Raw genomic sequence first — 22747 nt, 5'->3', positions numbered from 1 at the left:
CCTCGGGGCCTCGCCGGTTTTTTGTTTCCAGGAGATCTTACGGGATCCTGTTTTTTCTTTGAATTTCCGGGACGACCTCGGGGCCTCGCCGGTTGTTTCTTTGAATTTTCGGGACGACCTCGGGGCCTCGCCGGTTGTTTCTTTGAATTTCCGGGACGACCTCGGGGCCTCGCCGGTTTTTTGTTTCCAGGAGATCTTACGGGATCCTGTGTTTTCTTTGAATTTCCGGGACGACCTCGGGGCCTCGCCGGTTTTTTCTTTCCAGGAGATCTTACGGGATCCTGTTTTGTCTTTATCATGAAAAATGTGTTTTCACAAAGATAATTTCATTGTATAAACAATTTCCATTTATTCATATTTGTCAAAATACGATGCTTTTTCTTTACAAATATTTCAAGGGAAATACCTTTTTAAGTGCTGGATGTTCCAAGCATGGGGCTCGGGGTTTCTTTGCATATCTTCAATTCGGTATACCCCGGGCTTAACCACTTTCGTCACTTTGAATGGACCTTCCCAAGTCGGTGCTAGTTTGCCTGCAGCTGCTCTTTTTCCAGTGGCTTCCAGGTTTCTTAAAGTCAGATCTCCCACCTTCAAGCTTCTTTCTCTGACCTTTTGATTGTAATATCTTGCTGCTCGTTGTTGGTAAGCGGCAGTTCGGACTTGGGCGTCTTCCCTAACTTCTTCAAGAGCATCTAGGTTGCTCCTTAATTTGTCCCCATTAGCGTTCTCACTAACGAATTGAATTCGATGAGTGGGGATCTGCAATTCAACTGGGACTACAGCCTCTGTGCCATAAGCAAGTGCAAACGGGGTTTCTTGAGTGGGCGCTCTGGGAGTGGTCCGGAGTGCCCATAGAGTGCTATTGAGCTCTTCTGCCCAATTCTCCTTTGCGCCATCCAGCCGTTTCTTTAATCCTTGAAGGATAGCTCTATTAGTGACTTCCGTTTGGCCATTAGTCTGAGGATGAGCCACAGAGGAGAACTTATGCCATATGCCCATGTTCGTTGTGAAGGCTCTGAAAGTGCTGCAGTCAAATTGTCTGCCATTATCTGAGATAAGTACTCTTGGTATGCCAAATCTGCAGATGATATGCCCCCATACGAAATCTATCATTTTGCGAGCTGTGATTGTGGCTATTGCTTCTGCCTCTGGCCATTTCGAAAAATATTCCACAGCCACCACTACGAATTTCCTTTGTCCCGTAGTCTTGGGGAAAGGTCCCAGGATGTCAATTCCCCATTGTGAGAAGGGCCATGGACTGGAGATGCTTGCTTGAGGAGTGGCAGGAGTCCTGATGGCATTAGCAAATCTCTGACATACGTCACACCTTCGGACAAATTCTTCTGCTTCTTTTTTAACGGTGGGCCAGTAGTATCCTTGCCTGAATATTTTGTTAGCTAGTGTCCCTGCTCCCTCGTGAGCCCCACATAGGCCTCTATGTATTTCCTCCATTACCTTTGCAGCTTCTTTCGGACTCACACACCGGAGCCATGGGCTGGATTTCCCTTTTCTATATAAAGTTCCCCTTATTACCTGGTAATTGGCAGCTCGAGCTGCTATCTTTTTGGCTTCGACTTTATCTTCGGGGAGTTCGCCCTTTTCCAAGTATCTCAAGTATGGAGTCATCCAAGTTGGGCTCTGCTCCACCTGTAGTACTGTGTTTATCTTCTTGAAAGCAGGTATGCTGACATGCTGTATGTAGACTTCATCAGGGAGCTGCTCTAACTCTTCTTTGGTCAGCCAACTAAGCAGGTCTGCCTCCTCATTTTCATTTCGAGGTATCCGCTGGAATCTCGTCAATATTCCTCTGCTCGTGAGGTCGGCTTCCACAGCTTTTACTTTATCAAGATAACTCTGCATGATGGGATCTCTGGCCTGATATATTCCCGTCACCTGGTTGATCACCAGCTGAGAGTCACTATTTATTTCGAGGTCGGTTACCCCTATTTCCAGAGCTACCAACATTCCGTTCACCAAGGCTTCATATTCGGCCACATTATTAGAAGCTTTGAATTCTAGCCTTAAGGCATAACATACTTTGAAGCCTTCCGGCCCCTTAAGTATTATCCCTGCGCCACTGCCCTTAGAGCCTGATGCTCCGTCTACATATAGCTTCCAACTGTACTCTTGGGAAAATCCTCCCTCTCCTTCTTTGCTTGGTATCTCCGAGGATGATCCTTCCTTTTCCTTGTTGAATGAGCATTCTGCTATGAAGTCAGCCAGCGCTTGAGATTTTATAGCTGTCCGAGGTCGGTACTCCAGACAGTAAGGGCTGATTTCCACGGACCATGCTAACATCCGTCCGGAAGTTTTCGGCCTTCGTAGGATCTTTTTTAACGGTTGATCTGTCATCACAACTCCTTGATGGCCTTCCAGATAAACTTTGAATTTCCGGACTGCTAACAACAAGGCATACGCCAGTTTTTCAATGTTCGAGTATCTAACCTCAGTATCTCTGAGTACCTTGCTGACGTACAAAACAGGTTTCTGTTCCCCGTCTTCCACTCTTACTAGTACTGCGCTAACTGCTTGCTCTGAGGCTGCCAAGTATATCAAGAGTTCTTCCCCTTTTGCGGGGCTGCTGAGCACGTGAGGCGAGCTGAGGTATTCCTTAAGCTCTGTGAAGGCTTTTTGGCAGTCTTCTGTCCATTCAAAATTCGGGACCTTCCTCAATTTTTTGAAGAATGGCAAACACTTTTCTGCCGATCTTGACATAAATCGATGAAGCGCCACTACTCTCCCGGTCAATCTCTGAACGTCCCTTACACAGGTCGGCTCTGGCATATTCAATATGGCTTCCACTTTCTCCGGATTGGGTTCAATGCCTTTTCCGCTCACCATGTACCCCAAGAATTTTCCTCCCCTGATGAAGAAAGCGCACTTTGCTGGATTCAGCTTCATCCTGTATTGATCTAACACCCCAAATATCTCCCTTAAATCCGTTATATGTTGTTGAAAGGTTGAACTTTTAACCACCATGTCATCCACATATACTTCGACATTCCTGCCGATCTGGTTTTTAAAGATTTTATTCATTAATCGTTGGTAGGTTGCCCCGGCGTTTCTTAATCCGAAAGGCATAGCTCTGTAGCAGTAAGTCCCGTCTTCAGTTATAAATGAGGTCTTCTCCTCATCCGTTTTTTCCATTGGGATTTGGTGGTAACCAGACATAGCATCCAAAGAAGACATATAATCAAAACCAGCCGTTGAGTCGACCATCTTATTAATATCGGGAAGGGGGTAACAATCTTTAGGGCAGGCCTTATTCAGGTCGGTAAAATCTATACACATCCTGTATTTGCCATTGGCTTTTTTGACTAACACAGGATTTGCCAGCCACTGTGGGTACATAACCTCCCTAATAAAGCCTGCCTCTTCTAGCTTCTGCACCTCTTCCTGGGTTGCCCGCTGCTTCTCTCTTCCCACTACTCTCTTCTTTTGCTTTACTGGTCTGGCGTCGGGGAGGACATTCAATTGGTGTGTCATTACTTTGGGGTCAATTCCCGGCATGTCTGAGGGCTTCCATGCGAAGGTCGGTGAGTGACTTCGGATCAGGGCCATGGCTTTACCTTTTTGTTCTTTGGTGAGGCCGGCATTGAGACTAAAGACCTTACTCATTTCTTCTTCTGATAGGGAGAAAGTCTCCAGCTCTCCAACGGGCTCTGTCCGGGCTTCCTTTGTCTCATCCCTAACTTCCAAAACTTCCGAATCAAGCGCTTCTCGGGCTGAGTTTGGTTCCGTCACTGTGGCCAAGTATACTGCCCTTGCCTCCTCCTGGCTTCCCCGGACCATTCCCACTCCTCCTCCCGTTGGGAACTTGAGCGCCAGATACCTGATGCTAGTGACAGCCTCGAAACTGAACAACGCCGGCCTCCCCAAAATCGCATTGTAGCTCAGTGGGAGTTTGACCACTAAGAAAACCTCATAATGAGTGCGAGTTTTGGGTGCTTCTCCCAAGGTGAGGGCCAGCTTCACCTTCTCTTCTACAAGTACCGGTGCTCCTCCGATCCCTTTGATAGGTGACTGGTCCCGAACCAGCTGTTCCTCTGGGATTCCCATCTGCTGGAAAACCCGATATGGCAATAAGTTAACCTTACTTCCATCATCCACCAGAACCTTCTTCACCCGAAAATTATGAATGACTGCTTCAATGACAAGCGCATCATCATGGGGCATCTGAACGCCCTGTGCATCCTCCGAAGAGAAAACGATGGTCATGGGAGAGTGTTCAACGATCTGCATGACCTCGCCATTGCTGGTCTCCCCTTCCCGGTTTCTCTTCTTTCCTCGACGGTTCATCCGTCCTCCAGTTCCTCCAACGATCATGTTAATAGTCCCACTGGACCCATCGTTCACTGGCCCCGTTCCAGTTCTCCTGGGCATCTGGGCTACCGGACCGGGTTGAGGCCTCTGCCCCTCCGGTTTCTTCACAAAATTTTTGAGATGCCCCCTTTTTATCAATCTTTCAATCTCTGCAATTAACTGAAAACAGTTATTTGTGTCGTGGCCATGCGTTCGGTGATACTGACAATACTTATCAGGATTTCTCTGATCTGCTTCCGATTTCAAAGGTTGAGGCCACTGGAGAAACTCTTTATTTTGGACGGCCATGAGCACCTCGGCTCTAGACGCATTTAATGGAGTCGGTTTCTCCGGAACCCAAGGAGGGAGCGTTCTTGGTTCGAGAATCCGAGGAGGAGGAGGCCTGTGATCCCTTCTTTCCCAGGCCTGCTTGTACGGTTCAGGCCGCTTTCCATGCTTCTTCTCGTGCTTCTCCGACCTCCCTTCCTCCGGGGCTTTTTCTTTTCCTTCCGCCCTTTTGGCAAATCTACTCGTTACTAAGGCGTCATCCTGCCTTATATACTTTTCCGCCCTCTTCATCAACTCGGCTAGTGAGGTCGGAGGTTTCCTGCTTAGTGAACCGAAGAACTCGGCAGAGGTTGTTCCCTTCTGCATGGCCTCTACCGCCCTTCCTTCGTCAAGCTCGGGGATCTGCAGGGCCTCCGTATTGAAACGGGCGACGTACTCTCTGAGGGATTCACCGGCTTTTTGTCTCACTGTTTCCAGATAACTTGTCTTCCTATCTGCAGGCACCCCAGCTACGAACCGGCTAATGAAGCGAGTGGCCAGATCTCCGAAACTTTGAATGCTTTCGGCCTCTAGGCTGTTGAACCATGCCCTCGCTGGTCCCGAGAGCGTTGTTGGGAACACCTTGCACATCAGAGCATCTGACAGGGTTTGTAGCTCCATGAAGGTCTTATAGTTCATGACGTGCTCTCTCGGGTTACCAGCGCCATTATAGGCCGCCATTGGTGGCATCATAAACTTTTTGGGAACGGTCTCCTGCTGCATTAACTTTGAGAAGGGAGAAGAAGTAGGCAAGGAGGTTTGACTTTGATCTTTCTTACCTAGCTCGGCTAGGAGCTGCTCCTTCAACCTTTTCAGCTTTTGGTTCATTTTCTCGTCTTCCGGGCTGGATCTTTTGCCCAAACTACATTCTTCCTCCTCTGTTTCAGTTCCCGTTTCCCTGGTTGTTTCGGCAGAATAGTCATTCACCTCTTCGTTTTCTATCCACTCTCTTGCCCTTCTCCCATGGATTCGGGCCTCCGGTTCTTCCTCTTCCCTGTCATTGTGGTTGTTAGTTTGGAGGCGGGCAGAGGTAGGTTGGGGTTCATCGGTTCTGGGTTCCTCCACTACTGGGAGTGCGTTTACTGGGGTGCTAAGTCCCCTTTGTTGCATTATCTGCCCCAACCAGTGGGCAGTGGTTTGTAGCTGGAGAGCCATGGTTTGAATGTCTTGGTTAGACAGGGTCATGGTGGGAATATTCCCTGCCAGGCTTGGCGAGGGATTCAGAGAGATAGGTGTTTGGTTATTCAACGTTGTAGGGCTAGAAAAGGAGAACTGCTGCCCATCTTGGGCAGAGCTCAAGTCATTTGGAATATTAAGGTTACTGTCTTGGTGGTTTGCCATCGTGGATCTCAGTGGGTTTTGAAAGTGAAAACTCCGGTGATGAAAAGATCTCCTTCGTTTCCCACAGACGGCGCCAATTGATGATCTGAGATCCAATAGAATAGGGTTTTACAAGGGTTTTGTATTACTGAATAAGGCCTAAGCTTTCTGAGGAGGGGACTCCTCTTTTATACATTATCTTGCTTGCTGGTGACGTGTAAAGGTCTCTCTAGGATTGGGCCACGCGTCTCTGCCATGCGGATTCGGAGGTACTAGGGTATCAGCCGCCTGCTCCATGCATAACGGCCTCTGATTCTCCTCGTGCGTACGTTCGAGCGGATCTGCCAAGCTGTCTAGTGAATATTATTCTGGATCCTGGACTGGGCTGAGAGTTGGGCCGGATGCTAAGCCTGAGCGGAGAGGGCCTGCTTCGTGCGGGCCGGGCCGGCTTGAGTGAGGAAGATGGGTCGAGCCCGGCTTTGAAGGTTGGATGAGCCAGGCTTGTTATATATATCAGGTGTGTGTGGGCCTCTACGTCATGGGCCTTGGGCTGTGGTCAAGCCCCTGGTCCGGGGTGAAGGAATTCAGCAGTCATCATAAATAATTTGAATTAATTATTTTAAATGAAATAAAAAAATTTTAAAAATTATTTAGATAAGTTTAAATAGAATTATAAATTTAATTTATTGTTTATATATATATATATATATATATATATATATATATATATATATATACTTTTTATTATTTTTATATTTAATATTATATATCTGTTGTAATAAATTAAATTATTTATATAATTTAAAATGGATCCCTCATAACTGTGAAATAGTTGTTAATGATATTATAAAATAATTATATGTTTTAATTAGTTATTAAAAAATTTTAATTATATAATTTAATTAATTAGTAGTGTATTCTATCTAAATAGATTATATATATATTTATTATTTTAGCCATAAATATATTAATTACTTTATAATTTTTAATTATATGAATGAACACATATTTATAATATAATATAGCTTTTATATGTTAATTACACATATATTTTCTAATCAAAATTATATAACTAATATCCATATAATAATTTTACTGAAAATTGTATATAATATATGCTAATATTATTATTATTGTTTGAATGTTAGAGATATTTTCATTATTTTCTTATGTTAGTTAATTACTATTTTAAAATAAACATAAGAATATTATAGTTTTATGTACAATAATAAAAATTTAAATTAAATTAGAAAAAATAAAATAAGAATTGGAATTATACCTAATTTTTAATTTTGTATTATATGAGAATAATAAAATAATCTATATGATTCTATTATATAAGACACTTTTTTGAATTAAAATTGAATATAATTATAATAAAATTTTTAATTTTAAATAATTATATTAACTTTAAATATTTAAATTAAATAGTAAAATGTTATGGATTTTTTTTACTAATTGACTAAATTTTTTTTAATGCGAATAATTTTAGACTAAATAATAATAAAAATATAAAAAATTTATTATTTAATCTTTATATTATAATAAAACTCATTAGTTAATTTTTTATTATTTTTTAATAATATATTAAAATGTATTTAATATCTTAAAAATCTACTAAATATTCTCATAATTTTAATCATTAAGTATTTAATTATTTAGTTTCTGTATTTTAAAAAAAATTATTAATTATTGATTTTTATAAAAAATTTACTAATTAATTTATTTATATTAAAAATATTTTAAATTTTTTGAAATGTTTAATAATTAAAATTAGTTGATAATTAATTAGTAGTCATTTTAATATATTAAAGTTGTTTTATTATGTTTTCAAAATTTAAAAATTAATAAGTGATTTTTTCATAATATATAAATTAAATAGTAATTTTTTTAAAAATTTTCTTTTACTATTTTGCAAAGGTCTATCAGTTTAAAAAAATCTAAATTTTATGAGTTTTTATATTTGTAGGTTAAAATTTTAATTTAGATTAAAAATTTTAACTTTTAAATTTATTGTAATTATAATAATTTTTAAAATTAATTTTAACTATATTTAAATTAACTCATATAACACACCATATATCATTATTTTTATCATATAAATAACTTGATTAAGACTTTAAATTTTTAGTTACCTAAAATTTTTATTTAAATATAAAAAAATTAAATATTTTAATTATATAATTTAAAATTTTCATATAATTAAGAATTTAAAATATTAATTAAAATTTAATTTCAATTAATCGTGATAAAAATAATTACGTATATTAGTTAATTTAAATCTGATTAAAATTAATTTAAAAAAATATTATCATTGTAATAAATTTAAAAATTAAAAAATTTTTTATTTAAAATTAAATATTTAGAGATTCTTTTTAAGTCAATAAAGCTTTTGAAAACTATTATTTTATGTATTTCGAAACTTATTAATATATGATGACCTAGTTAAAATAAATGTGAATATTATAATTTTAATATTTCAGTAAATGCATACACCTAGCTGAACAAGATCCATATATATAGGTCCAAAGGATTCTTTAGCAATCCAATAAAACTTTACTGCATTATCAATGGATTTTAGACTTCGATTGACGATATTAACCGATTTTCAATGAAATTTTAAATTTTAAGTGAAAAAAACAGTTGTGATATGTGGCTTAAATTGAATCATCTTAAATATATTTATTATATCTCTCATTAATGAGGAGGGATATTACACGAATAAAATATTTTTATAAAAAAAAAAAAAATCAATAACATAAGATCAGTGGGTTGAAAATTATTGGAAACGTGGCTTAATTTTTTAAGAAATATAGTATTTATTAGGAGGGATGGAGTTTATGAGCTCCCAAGGCAAGTTTCATAAAGCAATACTATATTAATGCTAATCCATTGCTTTGCTAATTTATATGACTTTATTGACTTGTAAACTGGAAAAGTTAATAAGGATAAAAGGGTCAATGCATATTGTATTAATTAGGTTTAATTAAAACTTTTTTTACTAATATACCCCTATTAAGATGGCTCAATTTGAGCCACGGGTCGTTAATATTAGTTTTCCAGAAAATATTTTTATTTAAAAAATATTTTTTAATGAAATAATTTATTTTATATTATTTAATTTTATTTTAAATAAATAAAATTTATTAATAAATTTATATATAAAATGCTTATTGAAAATTTTAATATTTAGAAAATTGACTTTTTACTTTTAAAAGAGAAAGTTATAAAATAATTTATTTTTTTATTAAAAAATATTATCTCTTAATTAAATTATATCAAAAAATTAAAAAATATTTTTTTTTTTAAAATAAGCTGGTACTAAATTTGTTAACAAATTTTAAAATTTAATGATAATTACTAATAGATTTAAAACCCACTAATAAATTAAACTTTTTCTCTTTCTCATGACGAATCTTTCCTCTGCATTATATTTAGTGCTGCATGGTTGCAGCCAAGGCATATAAAAGCATTTGCTTGATACTAAAGCAAGCCAACAATCCTTCCTATGGCCGGAAACAAGATGGATCTCCTCCAACTCATGCTCCTATTGCAACTATGGATTGGGGTTCTCACCCTGACAGAGGCAGTGCGTTCTCTGGATGAAGGGGTGCTAACTCTGACAGCTCCGGTGAGCTCAGGCAACGATTCCGACCCGCCGGTGAGAGGAGATATTTATTCTAATGGTAAAATCTATGACATCACCCACTTGATCAATCCCAAAATGCCGAAATGGGGGAGTCCTGATGGGATGGGACAAGTGGTAACCATTATTGATGATATGCAAGAGGGTGCAGAAGCTTATACTTCAGAGATGGATCTTCCTTCTCACACTGGAACACATGTTAATGCTCCATCTCATTTTTTTGAAGACTACTTTGAACAAGGCTTTGACACTAGCACTCTTAGTTTGAAGACTCTTAATGGTAATTTCTTGTATCTTTTTCTATGTTAATATACTGCTTATTGTAAACAAAACTTTTGAATAGTATTCACGAGTATTGAATCCAGCAGCGATTTAACATTTTTCTCTTTTAAATGAGACTAGAGCGTCGTAAACATAATAAATACTTAGAAATATTTTATCTTTTAATAGACTCACCTAGTACGAAAGGCAATGCTTGCCATTATATAGTATGTTAATTAGCTATTTTTACAGTCAAACACCTTATTGGTTAGCTGATTTTGATTTAGAAAATTTTTTGCTATGATCAGGTATACAAACACCCAAGTAATGAGAAACTCTCAGTTTTTATGTATAGAAGCTAATATAATTTTAAGTAAAACGTAAATCTTTAATTTGATATATATATATATATATTCAAATGTAAGTAAATATTACTATTTTAGTTTATTAATATTAAAGTCTACGTTAAAATGAGATTTTAAAATATGAATGACGATATTATTATAATTGTTCATCATAGTCTGCATATTCAATATAATCAAATATTTCATATTCAATTGTTGTATATAAAATTGCATAATAAATTTTCGTTCTTTAAAATTTTGAATTTTATGAATTTAAACATTGTTATGTTTTTAACTTTTCTGTAAATCTTAATTCATAAGGAAGCAGAATTCTCATCTCGCCAAGTTTTAATAAAAGAAATTACAATATTATTTAATGTTTCAACAAAAATTATCAATGATCATAATAATATCTTAAGAATAGAAGTTTGCATATAGGTGAGAGCCAATACCATGGTTGGCTTCAGCACTCTCTTTGATTAATTGAATATCCGTTGACTTTATATTGAATATTGCATTATCATTACATTCTCTGAATCAAAATGATAATTGATTTTTGGTGTAATAGGTCCAGCGCTGGTCGTTGATGTTCCTAGGAACACTAACATAACTGGTACGTTTTATTTTGTTTTCCTTTCTGCAATTTTTTTTTTAAAAAAATATTTTCAAACAAAGCTTAGTTCCTACATTATTATATTAGTTATGATAAATATGTTACACTTATTATTACAGCTGAAGTAATGAGGAATTTGCAAATTCCTCAAGGAATTCATCGCCTTCTTTTCAGAACTTTAAACACTGATAGGTAAATTCTCAAATCTTTAGCCCATTTTAGCTTTTTGGAATCTCCAATGTTTTTTTAATTATTATTGTTATGTTACACATTTTTATTAATTTTTATATGTCCACACCTGATTTAATATATTTTTTCAATTATTATTATTATTATTATTATTTTTCAGGAAGCTTATGTACCAATCTAAGTTTCATTCAGACTATGTTGGAATCACGGGGAATGGAGCAAATTGGATTGTTGATAACACAAACATCAAACTTGTCGGTAAGACTAAATTATATTGTTTTCTATTTATTAGCGTTTATGCCTTTTATTTTACCACTCTTAGATTTTGCAAAGAAAAAAAAAATCACTTTTCACTCTTCAATTTAATGAAATTTTCTGTAAGTTATAAATATTTGCATGTGGTTGGACTAGACTGGTGTAATCGAAATGAATCGAATTTAAAAAATTTAATTTTGATTAATAAAAAAATTTTAAAATTCGAGTTTAAATTATATTTTGAATTCGAACTCAATTCAAAAAAATAAAATATTATATTTCAATTCGATTCGTAATAAATTTATTTATTATTTAAATAAATTGAAGGAAATTTTTATCATTTAAAGCTCTAATATTTATTTATTTATTTATAATTTTAAATATTATTTTTTATTAAATATTATCTTTAATTAATTGTATAAAGTGCATTTAATATAATATTAAATTTAATAATTATTTGTTTAAATATTTATATTTATGCAAAATTAAATGAAGCATATATAATAAATATATAAATCTACATATGAATGGTTTATTTACGTAATGAAAAATAAGTTTTTATTTAAATTATAAAATTATGTAATTTTATTGTCAATATTAATAGATATTTTCATACTAAATTTATTAATATATTATCATTGAATAATAAAATATTATTATTTAATTATTCATATATTATTTTTTAGTTTTAATTCAAATATATAAATTATATTATATAAAAAAAATACTATATATATATAATATAAATATAAAATATTATATAAAATAAATATATTAAGGTAAGTATAATCAATTTTGATTATACAATTATATAGATAGTATTATATTGATTTATATTTAAATTATATAAAAATTTTAATTTATAAAATTAAGTGGATAATATTAAATATGAAAATAATGATAAAAGTATATATATAAGTAAATGAAAATAATAATAATAATAATAGCCGAAACTTAATCTATCTAAAGAGATATATAATAAAAAAATAAATATATAAACTAATAGTATAGTGACGCAATAAATAAATATGACATATAAACTAACAATATGTATAATTATATAATTTAATATTATTTAATCTGTTCGCTCTTTAAAAATTAAGGCAAATAGATAAATAATATAAATAAGTATGTATTTATGAAATCACTTAATTTTTTTTAAAAAATTATTTAATATTTATTAATATTACTATTATTTTATATTCAATATATTTTTATTTGATATATTAAATTTTTTCATAGATATAGTGATAACATTAATTTATTTTTATTATAAATTTAAAACAATGGTGATAAATCGTTCCGTTAAATGTTATTAACTGCAGCTGCTTTAACTTTTGAGTATAAGAAAATGGTTTATTTACGTTTTTTTATAATAAATAAAAATTACAGTTAAAATTATAATTTTATTTTTTTAAAGTTAAAATTATAATTTTATTAAATGTAATGATAAATTTTAAATTAAAATATATTTTTATATATAATAAAAAAATAAAATTTTTTTAACAATTTGAATTTACTTTCAAATTATTAGTTTAATAATATTAAAAAAACTCTTGAATGCATCTGAGTGTATAAATTAATTTGCATACTCAATAAATTAAAAATTAAAATATTGTATATATAATTCCTATCATGTTTTGAATAGTATTTTTTAAAAAAAATAATGCATTAACTTTAAATTGAATGGATATACTATACATATTGAGTGCATGTAAAATTTTTTTATAATATTAGAATAATAATTTTATAATTTTTATTAAAATACTGTTTGCCCAATCTTTAAAATGTAATAATGTATATGTTGATGAATTTTCTGGTACAAAATGCAGGCATTGATTACTTGTCCATTGCTACCTATACTGATGCTGTTCCAACACATCACGCATTATTGAGAAGCAGGGTAAGAAATTTAAATCATGAAGGTTGTTTTTTTTTTTTTTTTTTAAAAAAAAAAAAAAGGGAAAGAAAAAATTTGATATGGTTATTAATTGTGATTAAAAATGCGAAAAATGTTTCAGGAAATTGTAATTGTGGAAGGGTTAAAACTTGACAACGTTAAAGCAGGAATATATGATCTGCATTGCTTGCCTCTGAGGGTGCTTGGTGCTGAGGGAACACCTGCAAGATGCATTCTCATGTCTTCAAATTTTCAGGCTTCTGATTTTATGTCAAAGGACTTTGTGCCTTTATTATGACTATAAATAAAGCCGATTAATCCAAACAATTCAAATATTTACATTTTAATTTAATTAATTCAACTCTTATATTTTTATATAATTTTATTTAATCTGTAAATTTATAAATTTAATAATTTATGTGTTAATTTACAAATTTTTAAATTTAATAATTTATGTATTAATTTAATAGTATAGCTTGCATATTACATATATTATTATTATTATTTAGTCAATTGGCTAAAAAATATCTAATATTTATGTAATTTTTCATTTTAATCTAAATATTTAAATTTTAAATAAATTGACTCAACACTTGTATTTGGATATAATTTTGACCAATTTTTAAAATAAAAATAAAAAATTTTATACTACTATGGATAATTTTATGATGGACAATATTATTTTTTATTGATTCATATTTTAAATAATATATTACTTTATTTTATAAATTGTAATTATTTATTTTTTATATATCATATGTAGATATATTTTATATGAGTTTATGTTTCTGGATATTAATTATAGTTTTTTTTTTAAATCTTAAATAATTCTTAAATTATAAGTAATTTAAGACATGAATCTTAATATAATTAACTGTGATTAATTTTTATAGAATATTAAGATTTTAGATGATGACTAGAACATAGTAAACTTTCGACTCTAAATTTAATATAAAATAATTATTAATATAATTAATTATTATTAAGGTTAGTATATATATGAACTGAGATCATGTGCATAATATCTACTTCCAATTTTCTTTTTTAACTCATTTGAATAAGTGAGAGAAGTTAAATGAGAATAACTATAAAATTTAAAGTAAAAAAAAAAAAATCTAATATGTACTTGAGGAACTAAAAGCTCTAGAATCTCTTAACATAGTTTTGAAAATATTAAAATAGGACAATATAATCCAACATAGGTTAGACCGCGAAGCATATGATATTTGGAAGAAATGAATTCATCTACTCACATTACTTTAGTAAGCAGTATGCATGATGTTGCTATGCATGAGTTTACAAAATATGATTTAACATCAAGATGGGAACTAACAAGAGATAGAAAAAGTTAAATCCAAAAAGAAAAACTAACAAGGAGAGGGGCAAAGGTCATTTCGTATAGAAGAAGTAAACATTATTAAGGTCAAATGTTTTAACTGTATAGAACATGATTAGAATTAGGGGTGAGCAGAATCCGGTTCAAACCGAAAAAACCGACCGAACCGAACCGATTTGAAAATTTGGTTCGGTTTTTTATACATTTCAGTTCGGTTCGGTTTTAAATTTCAAAACTTTTGGTTATTTCGGTTCGGTTCAGTTTTAATCAGAAAAAAACCGAAAAAACCGAACCGAACCGATTAGGGATAATAATATGTTTTTTCAATAATATAGAGAAATTAAATTATATTAAAATTAAAATATTTTAATTAAATTTTAAAATACTAAAAATAAAGTATAAAAAATTAAAAAAATATTAAAAATCGAAACCGATCAAACCGAACCGAATCGAACCGAATCAGACCGGTTCGGTTTGATTCGGTTTCTGACCAAAATCGGTTCGGTTCGGTTTTCATAAAAATTAAAATTTTGATTTTCGGTTTATTCGGTTCGGTTCGGTTTTGAACCGAACCGACCGAATGCTCACCCCTAATTAGAATACCTTTGTGGAATTTTGATGATTTCTTCTATAGGTAAGATGGATATTCATATAGAAATAACTCTAAAGTAAAGGTAGAAGGTTTAAGCACTTGCGGGCTTACTATATATAGTAAGCAGATTCTGCTCATAAATAATATCTAATTTGTTCCATAAATTCATTAGAATTTATTTTTGTGTTGGTGTTGATTAAAATTAATTTTTATGAACGAAGTATAAACTTATTTTAAGTACAAGTTCTAGTGGTTATAGATATTTCATGAAGGATTGTATTGGCTAAGAAGTTATAAGTAATTTCAATAGTATATTTTTTTTCTATTTTATATCTTTTGATATGTCTATGAATTATATAAATATATGATATGCTATACTTGGCCACATAAAAGATATTCGATGATTAGCCAAAGTGGGTCTATTAGGCAGTATTAACAATATATCCACTTGTAAATATTGCCTAATTTGAAAAAAAATATAGGAAACCATTTAAAAGGTAACAAGAGTTGAATTCCATTGTGATTAATCTATTCTAATAAATTTGATCCTATATATGTGGAGTTAACATAAAGGGCATCTATTTCGTAATAAATATCTACCTTATATAAGGTTATGTCTATTTAATATCTCATTAAATTGACACTTTAAGTTATTTTATTAAATTTTTAGATTTAGTTGAGAATCAATTAGATAGAAAAGTAAAGGCTTTAAAAATATATCAAGATAGAAAATTTATGTTAGAGCAATTTAAAAATTGTGTAATAGAAAGTAGAACAGAATTCTATTAGACTAGGTCAATAATGAGATGAGCTAATTTTGTCAATCATCTATTAGAGTGCTACACTATTAATAATCACTATTGAGTTTAACCTAATACTTGCATAATCACTAATTCCATTCCACATAAATTATGTACTAAACAAAAATTTATTTGTGGACTTTAAAACTATAAGGTTGTAAAATTATTCATGGACTTTCATAATTATAAATTACTTGCTAAGGGGTATACACAATAGGTAAGAAAGAATTATAAGAATTTTTTAAACTTGTTATGACCTCAATAAGGTTATTTTTAATTGCATTACTTGCTAACTTAGATCTTAAATTACAGCAAATAGATGATAAGTTTTTTTTTTTCAAATGGATAATTAAAATTGACATAAAACAACCTATTGGTTTTGATGTAAATGGCTTAGAACACGAAGTGTGTAAGTTCTTGAGCTTAATAAATGGCCTTAAACAATCTTTAAGATTGTGGTATATTAAATTTCATAATATAGTCATATTTTATGATTTCATTGTAATCATTAAGAATCATTATAAATATACTAAAAGGATCTAAGAATAAATTAATAATTTTATCATTATGTGTAGACGATATACTAATAGTTAGAAATGATAATGAGTATATCACAATCATTAATGAGTGGTTGTCATCTTTTGAAATGAAAGGGATGAAGAAGTTACATATAATCTTAAAGTCAAGATTCTAAGGGATCAAAAAGAAGATTATTGTCTCTTTTCCAAGAGCAATATATTATGAAAGTCTTAGAGTGATTTTATATGCAAGACTTCAAACCCATAGATACTCATATTTTTAAAGGGAAAGTTTTAAGCTATAAATTATGTCTTAACACTTCAGAAGGAAGAGCTCAAATGAAAATGTTCAATATACAAGTATGGTTAGGAGTCTAATGTATGCTATGAAGTATATAAGACTTTATATTTTCTATATTATTAGTATAGTAAGTCGATATCAATATGACATTAGACGAGTATATTGGATATAGTAAAATGGATATTGAGATATCTTAGATGCATATTGGATAATCCATGATATTTTCAAGGAGATAACTTCAAGTGGGAGGCTATAAGGATGCAAATTGGAAATGGGATTTAGATAAACTTAAATTTACTTTAGGATATATCTTCTTAAGAACTAAAAAGTTATAGATAATAACACTATTTACTATATTAGTGATATAGATGCACATAACAAAAAAGTTTTTTGTATGTATGGAATAACTTTGAGTCCATTAATGAAGACTAGTATGAAAGATATTTTGTAAAAGCGCGTAAAATCATTGATTTAGCATAAAGGTCAAGTTGTTGAGTTAATGTATTTAAAATATTATTGCAATTGTACAATTCAAACATACTATTTTATATCAAATGATATAATTATGAGAAGTATGTCAGACAGATAATAAATGTTTGCTCACACGGCACTGGTTTTATTATCTAGTGAGTGATAAAGGATTATTTAGACTCCATCAGGAGTTTTAATCAATATCGTTTGGCTAAAACGAAATAAGAGAAAAGATAGGCTAAAAGACGATAGATATAGAATTAATTGTAAAATTTATTATTTTTTATTGTGTTAACCAAACGATATTGGTTAAAACTCCTGATGGAGTCTAATCAGTCATTCATCAGTTTGGCTCTAAAACACAAAAGTATGATTGCAAAGTAGAATTCCATATTTGAAAATTTAGTAATGATGAGATTTAGGTCTGTTGTCATTACTCCTGCACAAACTGTAGTAGGCAAAAGGATTCAAACCGTAAAACTTTCAAGCTTGTCTACTAATGCGGACCATAATAAGATTAGTAACCCAAAGACAAAAGCTCTTAGACAATCACGTTGAACAATCACCTCATCAAATGATGTTACTATTTCCCTTACGAATGGATTTCAATCTGATGCTAAATCAAGTTGATAATTCAATAAATTCTAACAGGGAATAGCATCTGCGATTTTTGCCTGAACTAATGGATTTTGATCAGTGATGGATTCAAAAAATTTGTTTAGGAACTCGATTTTAATAATTGATAAATAAAAAAATATATAAAATAAATATATATTTAAAAATTTATAAAAAATTAATAAAATGTTATAATTAAATTACAATTATTTATTTTTTTATTAATTAAAATATATTTATTTAGAAACTCATTTTTAATAAATAATCAATAAAAATGAAATGTATAAAATAAATATATATTTAAAAATTTATAAAAAACTAATAAAATATTATAATTAAATTATAATTATTTATTTTTTTATTAATTAAAATATATTAATAATAACTTTATTTTTTGATATAAATTAACAATGAATTTAATAATAATTTATTTTTCATTCTATTATAAAATTAATTTTTAATAATATTTATTGTAAAAAAAAAATCTTTCTACTGTGGATGTGTAAATTCATAAAAAAAAATACCGTTAAAGTAATATAATAATTTAATATAAAATTTATTTTTTTAAATTAAATTATCTAATCCATTAATTATAAAAACAATATTTTTATTTTATTTTTCTAAATTTAAATAATCTAATTTATTATCTATATAAATAATACTTAATTTTTTATTTAAATATTTTAAATTGAAATTATCTAACGTATTATCCATTAAATTTATATTTTTAAATTAAATTATTTTTTAAATTTAAATAATCTATAAAACTCATTAATTAGTAAAATATTAATCATAAAATACTTTTTTATTTATAAAAATTTAAAATTTATTTTTTAAAATTTACATAACTTAATAAATAATTTTAATTATATAAATAGATTAAAAATTAATTAAGTAAAATAATTATTTTTTAATAATAAAAATAGCGTATAGAATTAAATTATGAAATTTAAAAAATAAAAAATAAAATTTTTAAATTAAAAAAATAAAAAAGGAAGAGATAAAATAAAATAAATAATTAAAATTAAATAAATTAAATAATATTAAAGATGGATAAGAATTTATCTAATAAAAAATAAAAAAATTTAATTTTATAAAATAAAAAATATTTTAATTGAATAATTTTAAAATAAAAATTAATTAATAAATTTTTTAAATATATAGAAATTTAATGATAATTTTTTATTTTATATATAAAATTATATAAATATCTCCATGATTTGAAAATTTTGAGAGAAACCATGATCCCTTGGCCCACCTTGCCTCCGTGGCTGGTTGGCTCCGTTCCTGGTTTTGATGCTTCATTTGCTAATCAGCATAACAACTAAGCTTAATGTCACGTCCCTTGCAAGTAGCTTTGGGGAAGGCTAAGTGACGCACCAACCCCTCGAGATGGGCGAAATTTTCAGCCTGCTTGCAAGGGACGTGACATTAAGCATTTACTGGATACCAAAAGACGCCTTCTAAATAGGGCCTTGGTGCTTCATTTTGCTAATGATCACAGCTAAGGAAATGCATTTACTGGAATATTAAAGAAGCCATGCATCCTCACAGTGGCCATTAATTTACATAGCTTTTGTCAGTGGTGGGTTGGTGAAATGTCAATTCAAAGTTCATCTCCTTCTGCCAAGGGGGTAGGTTTCTTTATTAATATACATTTATTTATTTATTTATTTTTATCTTAGAGAATACTTCTAGCAGTGAAGTTTGGAACTAAAGCATATTAAAAACCTTTAAACACCTTTCACTTTACTACTAATCAAGTAAGATTCCATTTTCAAGAAGAAAAGCATTTGTTCATTTCAAAATTATTCTTGCCGTTAAAAACACTACTTAAAAATTATTCCGGTTATGTAATATTATATTAATAAGTCTTATATAAAAAATAATTTAAACTTTTTATGTGACATAAAATTTATTTCATATCATTAAATTTTCATCTAATACAAACTTAATCATCAAGATATCAAAAAATCAGTAACTGCATCTTTGACTGAGGGAAAAAAGCCAAATTGCTCTACAGCTTTTTTGGCAACCGTAAGAGAGAAGTTAAAACCAAAGCCAAATTGCTCTACAGCTTCTTTCGCAACCGTAAGAAAGTTAAAATCTGAGTGAATAAAGAGGCAATGGATAAAGGAGCAGCGTGTGAAAGAAACTAGTTTAAAGAAGAAAATAATAAAAAAAGATAGATGGAAATATGGAAATGGTTTTGATTATATTTAATATTTGAAAGCTGAGAAAGTAAAGGGAAAAATATTTTTAATGAATTAAGATTTTAATTCATTTGCACTCCATTTAGCATGATTAATTTTTTAAGAAAGTAATTCAAATAAATTCTGCAAACTAATGTATGAGTTCATTTACTTTAAAAAATAAAAATTTTATAAATCAAAAAAGTATTAAATTATTTCATTTCAAATAAAAAATTAATAAAAAATATTGAATTAAATTGAATTTTTGTGAAATCTCTAATTCTAAACAAAGCATTAATGGTTTTAATTTGAGAATTCCAAAAGGTTTTAACTAAGCTTTAACCATAGTATAATAGCAACCAATGTCAAAATTGTGCTTTAATTATATGAGAATTTTAAAAATTAAAATATAAATATAATTTCAAAAAAAGTTAAATTATTTTATTCAATAAAAATTTTTATTATTAATTAAAAATAATTAAAAAAGTTAAATGAGATGACAAGTAACAAATTTGAGTATTAATCAAAATTAATTTGAACTCATTATTGTCAAATTTACATTTACAGTTGAATTTTTTAAAATTAAAATTTATGATATAAATTTGAATTCGCAAAAAAGAATGTTTAAATTATTTTGTCAATTGATAAAATTATTGAATACAACTATTTTTCTTTCTTAATAATGACTCTTTCCTCTGCAGCTAAAGCATATAAAAGCATTTGCTTATTGCTAAAAGAAATCATCAATCCTTACTATGGCTACAAACAACATGGGTCTCCTCCAACTCATGCTCCTATTGCAACTATGGACAGGGGTTCTAACCCAGCTGGCAGAGGCAGTGCGTTCTCTGGATGAAGAGGTGCTAACTCTGACAGCTCCGGCGAGCTCAAGGGACTACCCCGACCCGCCGGCGAGAAGAGATGTTTATTCTAACGGTAAAATCCATGACATCACCCATTTGATAAATCCTAAAATGCCAAAATGGGGGAGTCCTGATGGGATGGGACAAGTGGTAACCATTATTGATGATATGAAAAAGGGTGCAGTAGCTTATACTTCAGAGATGGATCTTCCTTCTCACACTGGAACACATGTTGATGCTCCATCTCATTTTTTTGAAGACTACTTTGACAAAGGCTTTGACACTAGCACTCTTAGTTTGAAGACTCTTAATGGTAATTTCTTCTTATTATTATTTTTCATTCCTTTCTTATTTTTTGATGTTTATTTATTTTTTTTAAAAAAATATTAACTTGAGCACTTTCTTTGATAATCTGAATATCCATCCACTTTATATTGAATATTGCATTATCTTAAAGAGAAAAAAAATGATCTTGTGTGCAATTTTGTTAAATAGGTCCAGCACTGGTGGTTGATGTTCCTAGAAATAGTAACATAACTGGTACGTTTTATTTTTTTTAATATTTTCATATTAATTTTCACATATTAAAATTAAATTCGTTTAATTCTGAGTTAATTACACTTGTTATTATAGCCGAAGTAATGAAGAACTTGCAAATTCCTCAAGGAATACATCGCGTTCTTTTCAGAACTCTAAACTCTGATAGGTAAATTTTCAAATCCTTACCCCTATTTCAACTTTTTGGAACTTGAAATATTCCAGCTAATTTTTATAATTAGGTAACAAATTTTTATTATTTCTCAAATGACCATATCTGATGTAATTTATTTTTCAATTATTTTTTTTGAAATGACTTAATTTTCAGGAAGCTTATGTACCAATCTGAATTTCATTCCGACTATGTTGGGATCATGGGAGATGGAGCAAATTGGATTGTTGATAACACAGACATCAAGCTTGTTGGTAAGATTAAGTTAGATTATATTTTTTATTTCTATTTTAACAGTCTTAAAAATAATAAACCATCCACTGTTTTTAATCATTCTATTTTAATAAAATTAATTATTTATTATATTTATCTTCAAAAAATGTATTAAATAAAAAAAAAACTCTTGTATTTATGTTTATAAAATTTTCTGTTAGTTACATATTCAAAGAAGAGAGAAATTTAAGAGTAAATTTAAATTGAAAGATAAAAATGGATAGTTTTGAATTCTATCTGGACAAATTTAGTCCTTTTACCTTTTTTAACATTATAAAAAATGCCCAAACTGATGAAGTTTCAATTACAAAATGCAGGCATTGATTACCTGTCTATTGCTTCCTATACTGATGCCGTCCCAACACATCAAGCCTTATTGAAGAACAGGGTAAGAAATTTATGATAAATCATGAATTTTTATTTTTATTAAATGATATGGTTATTAATTGTGATTAAAACTGTGAAAAATGTTTCAGGAAATTGTAATTGTGGAAGGGCTAAAACTTGACGACGTCGCAGCAGGAATATATGATCTGCACTGCTTGCCTCTGAGGGTGCTTGGTGCTGAGGGAACACCTGCAAGATGCATTCTCACAGGCCTCTAATTTCATGTGGAAGGACTTTGTGCCTTTATTATGAAAATAAATTAATGACTTTTGTGCCTTTATCGTGAGAATAAATTAAAATATAAATATAAATCAATATTATTGTGTTTAATTCTCTTCCCACTATAATAATAATAATAATTAATCATTTTAAAATTATATATTTTAATTAAAAAAATCGAGTAAAATATATTGCACTCACATACTTAATCTAATAATAAATATATCTAAATAAATTTGAGAGATTTCAAATTTTATTCCTCCAATCTCCATTTCAAAAAAAACTATATATATAACAAGTATAAATTATTCAAA

At 29.9% G+C, this 22747-nt stretch overlaps 2 protein-coding genes across 2 annotated transcripts; both read left to right on the top strand.

Annotated features, from left to right (window-relative positions):
* Window positions 1-9382: 9382 nt before the first annotated feature.
* Window positions 9383-13513, top strand: LOC110619847 (cyclase-like protein 2). Its single transcript, XM_021763416.2, has 6 exons — window positions 9383-9875; window positions 10769-10813; window positions 10933-11005; window positions 11163-11260; window positions 13090-13160; window positions 13279-13513. The coding sequence occupies exons 1-6, from the start codon at window positions 9458-9460 to the stop codon at window positions 13453-13455; spliced, it is 882 nt and encodes a 293-aa protein (XP_021619108.1). The 5' UTR covers window positions 9383-9457; the 3' UTR covers window positions 13456-13513.
* Window positions 13514-20699: 7186 nt separating this feature from the next.
* LOC110618721 (cyclase-like protein 2) lies at window positions 20700-22544 on the top strand. Its single transcript, XM_021761943.2, has 6 exons — window positions 20700-21158; window positions 21341-21385; window positions 21479-21551; window positions 21711-21808; window positions 22145-22215; window positions 22304-22544. Exons 1-6 carry the CDS (start codon window positions 20738-20740, stop codon window positions 22430-22432), a joined length of 837 nt encoding a protein of 278 aa, XP_021617635.1. The 5' UTR covers window positions 20700-20737; the 3' UTR covers window positions 22433-22544.
* The last annotated feature ends 203 nt before the right edge of the window (window positions 22545-22747 follow it).

Source organism: Manihot esculenta, chromosome 7, assembly GCF_001659605.2.
Source record: "Manihot esculenta cultivar AM560-2 chromosome 7, M.esculenta_v8, whole genome shotgun sequence".
In the NCBI taxonomy this organism is placed as follows: domain Eukaryota; kingdom Viridiplantae; phylum Streptophyta; class Magnoliopsida; order Malpighiales; family Euphorbiaceae; genus Manihot; species Manihot esculenta.
The sequence above is the reverse complement of the archived record's forward strand: the minus strand, read 5'-3'. Positions and strand labels throughout refer to the sequence as shown.

Coding starts and splice junctions, on each gene's coding strand:
- LOC110619847 (XM_021763416.2), top strand. CDS start 9,458: ATGGCCGGAAACAAGATGGATCTCCTCCAACTCATGCTCCTATTGCAA. Junction 11,261..13,089: donor CACAAACATCAAACTTGTCG/GTAAGACTAAAT, acceptor TACAAAATGCAG/GCATTGATTACTTGTCCATT. Junction 13,161..13,278: donor ACGCATTATTGAGAAGCAGG/GTAAGAAATTTA, acceptor AAAATGTTTCAG/GAAATTGTAATTGTGGAAGG.
- LOC110618721 (XM_021761943.2), top strand. CDS start 20,738: ATGGCTACAAACAACATGGGTCTCCTCCAACTCATGCTCCTATTGCAA. Junction 21,159..21,340: donor TAGTTTGAAGACTCTTAATG/GTAATTTCTTCT, acceptor TTTGTTAAATAG/GTCCAGCACTGGTGGTTGAT. Junction 21,809..22,144: donor CACAGACATCAAGCTTGTTG/GTAAGATTAAGT, acceptor TACAAAATGCAG/GCATTGATTACCTGTCTATT.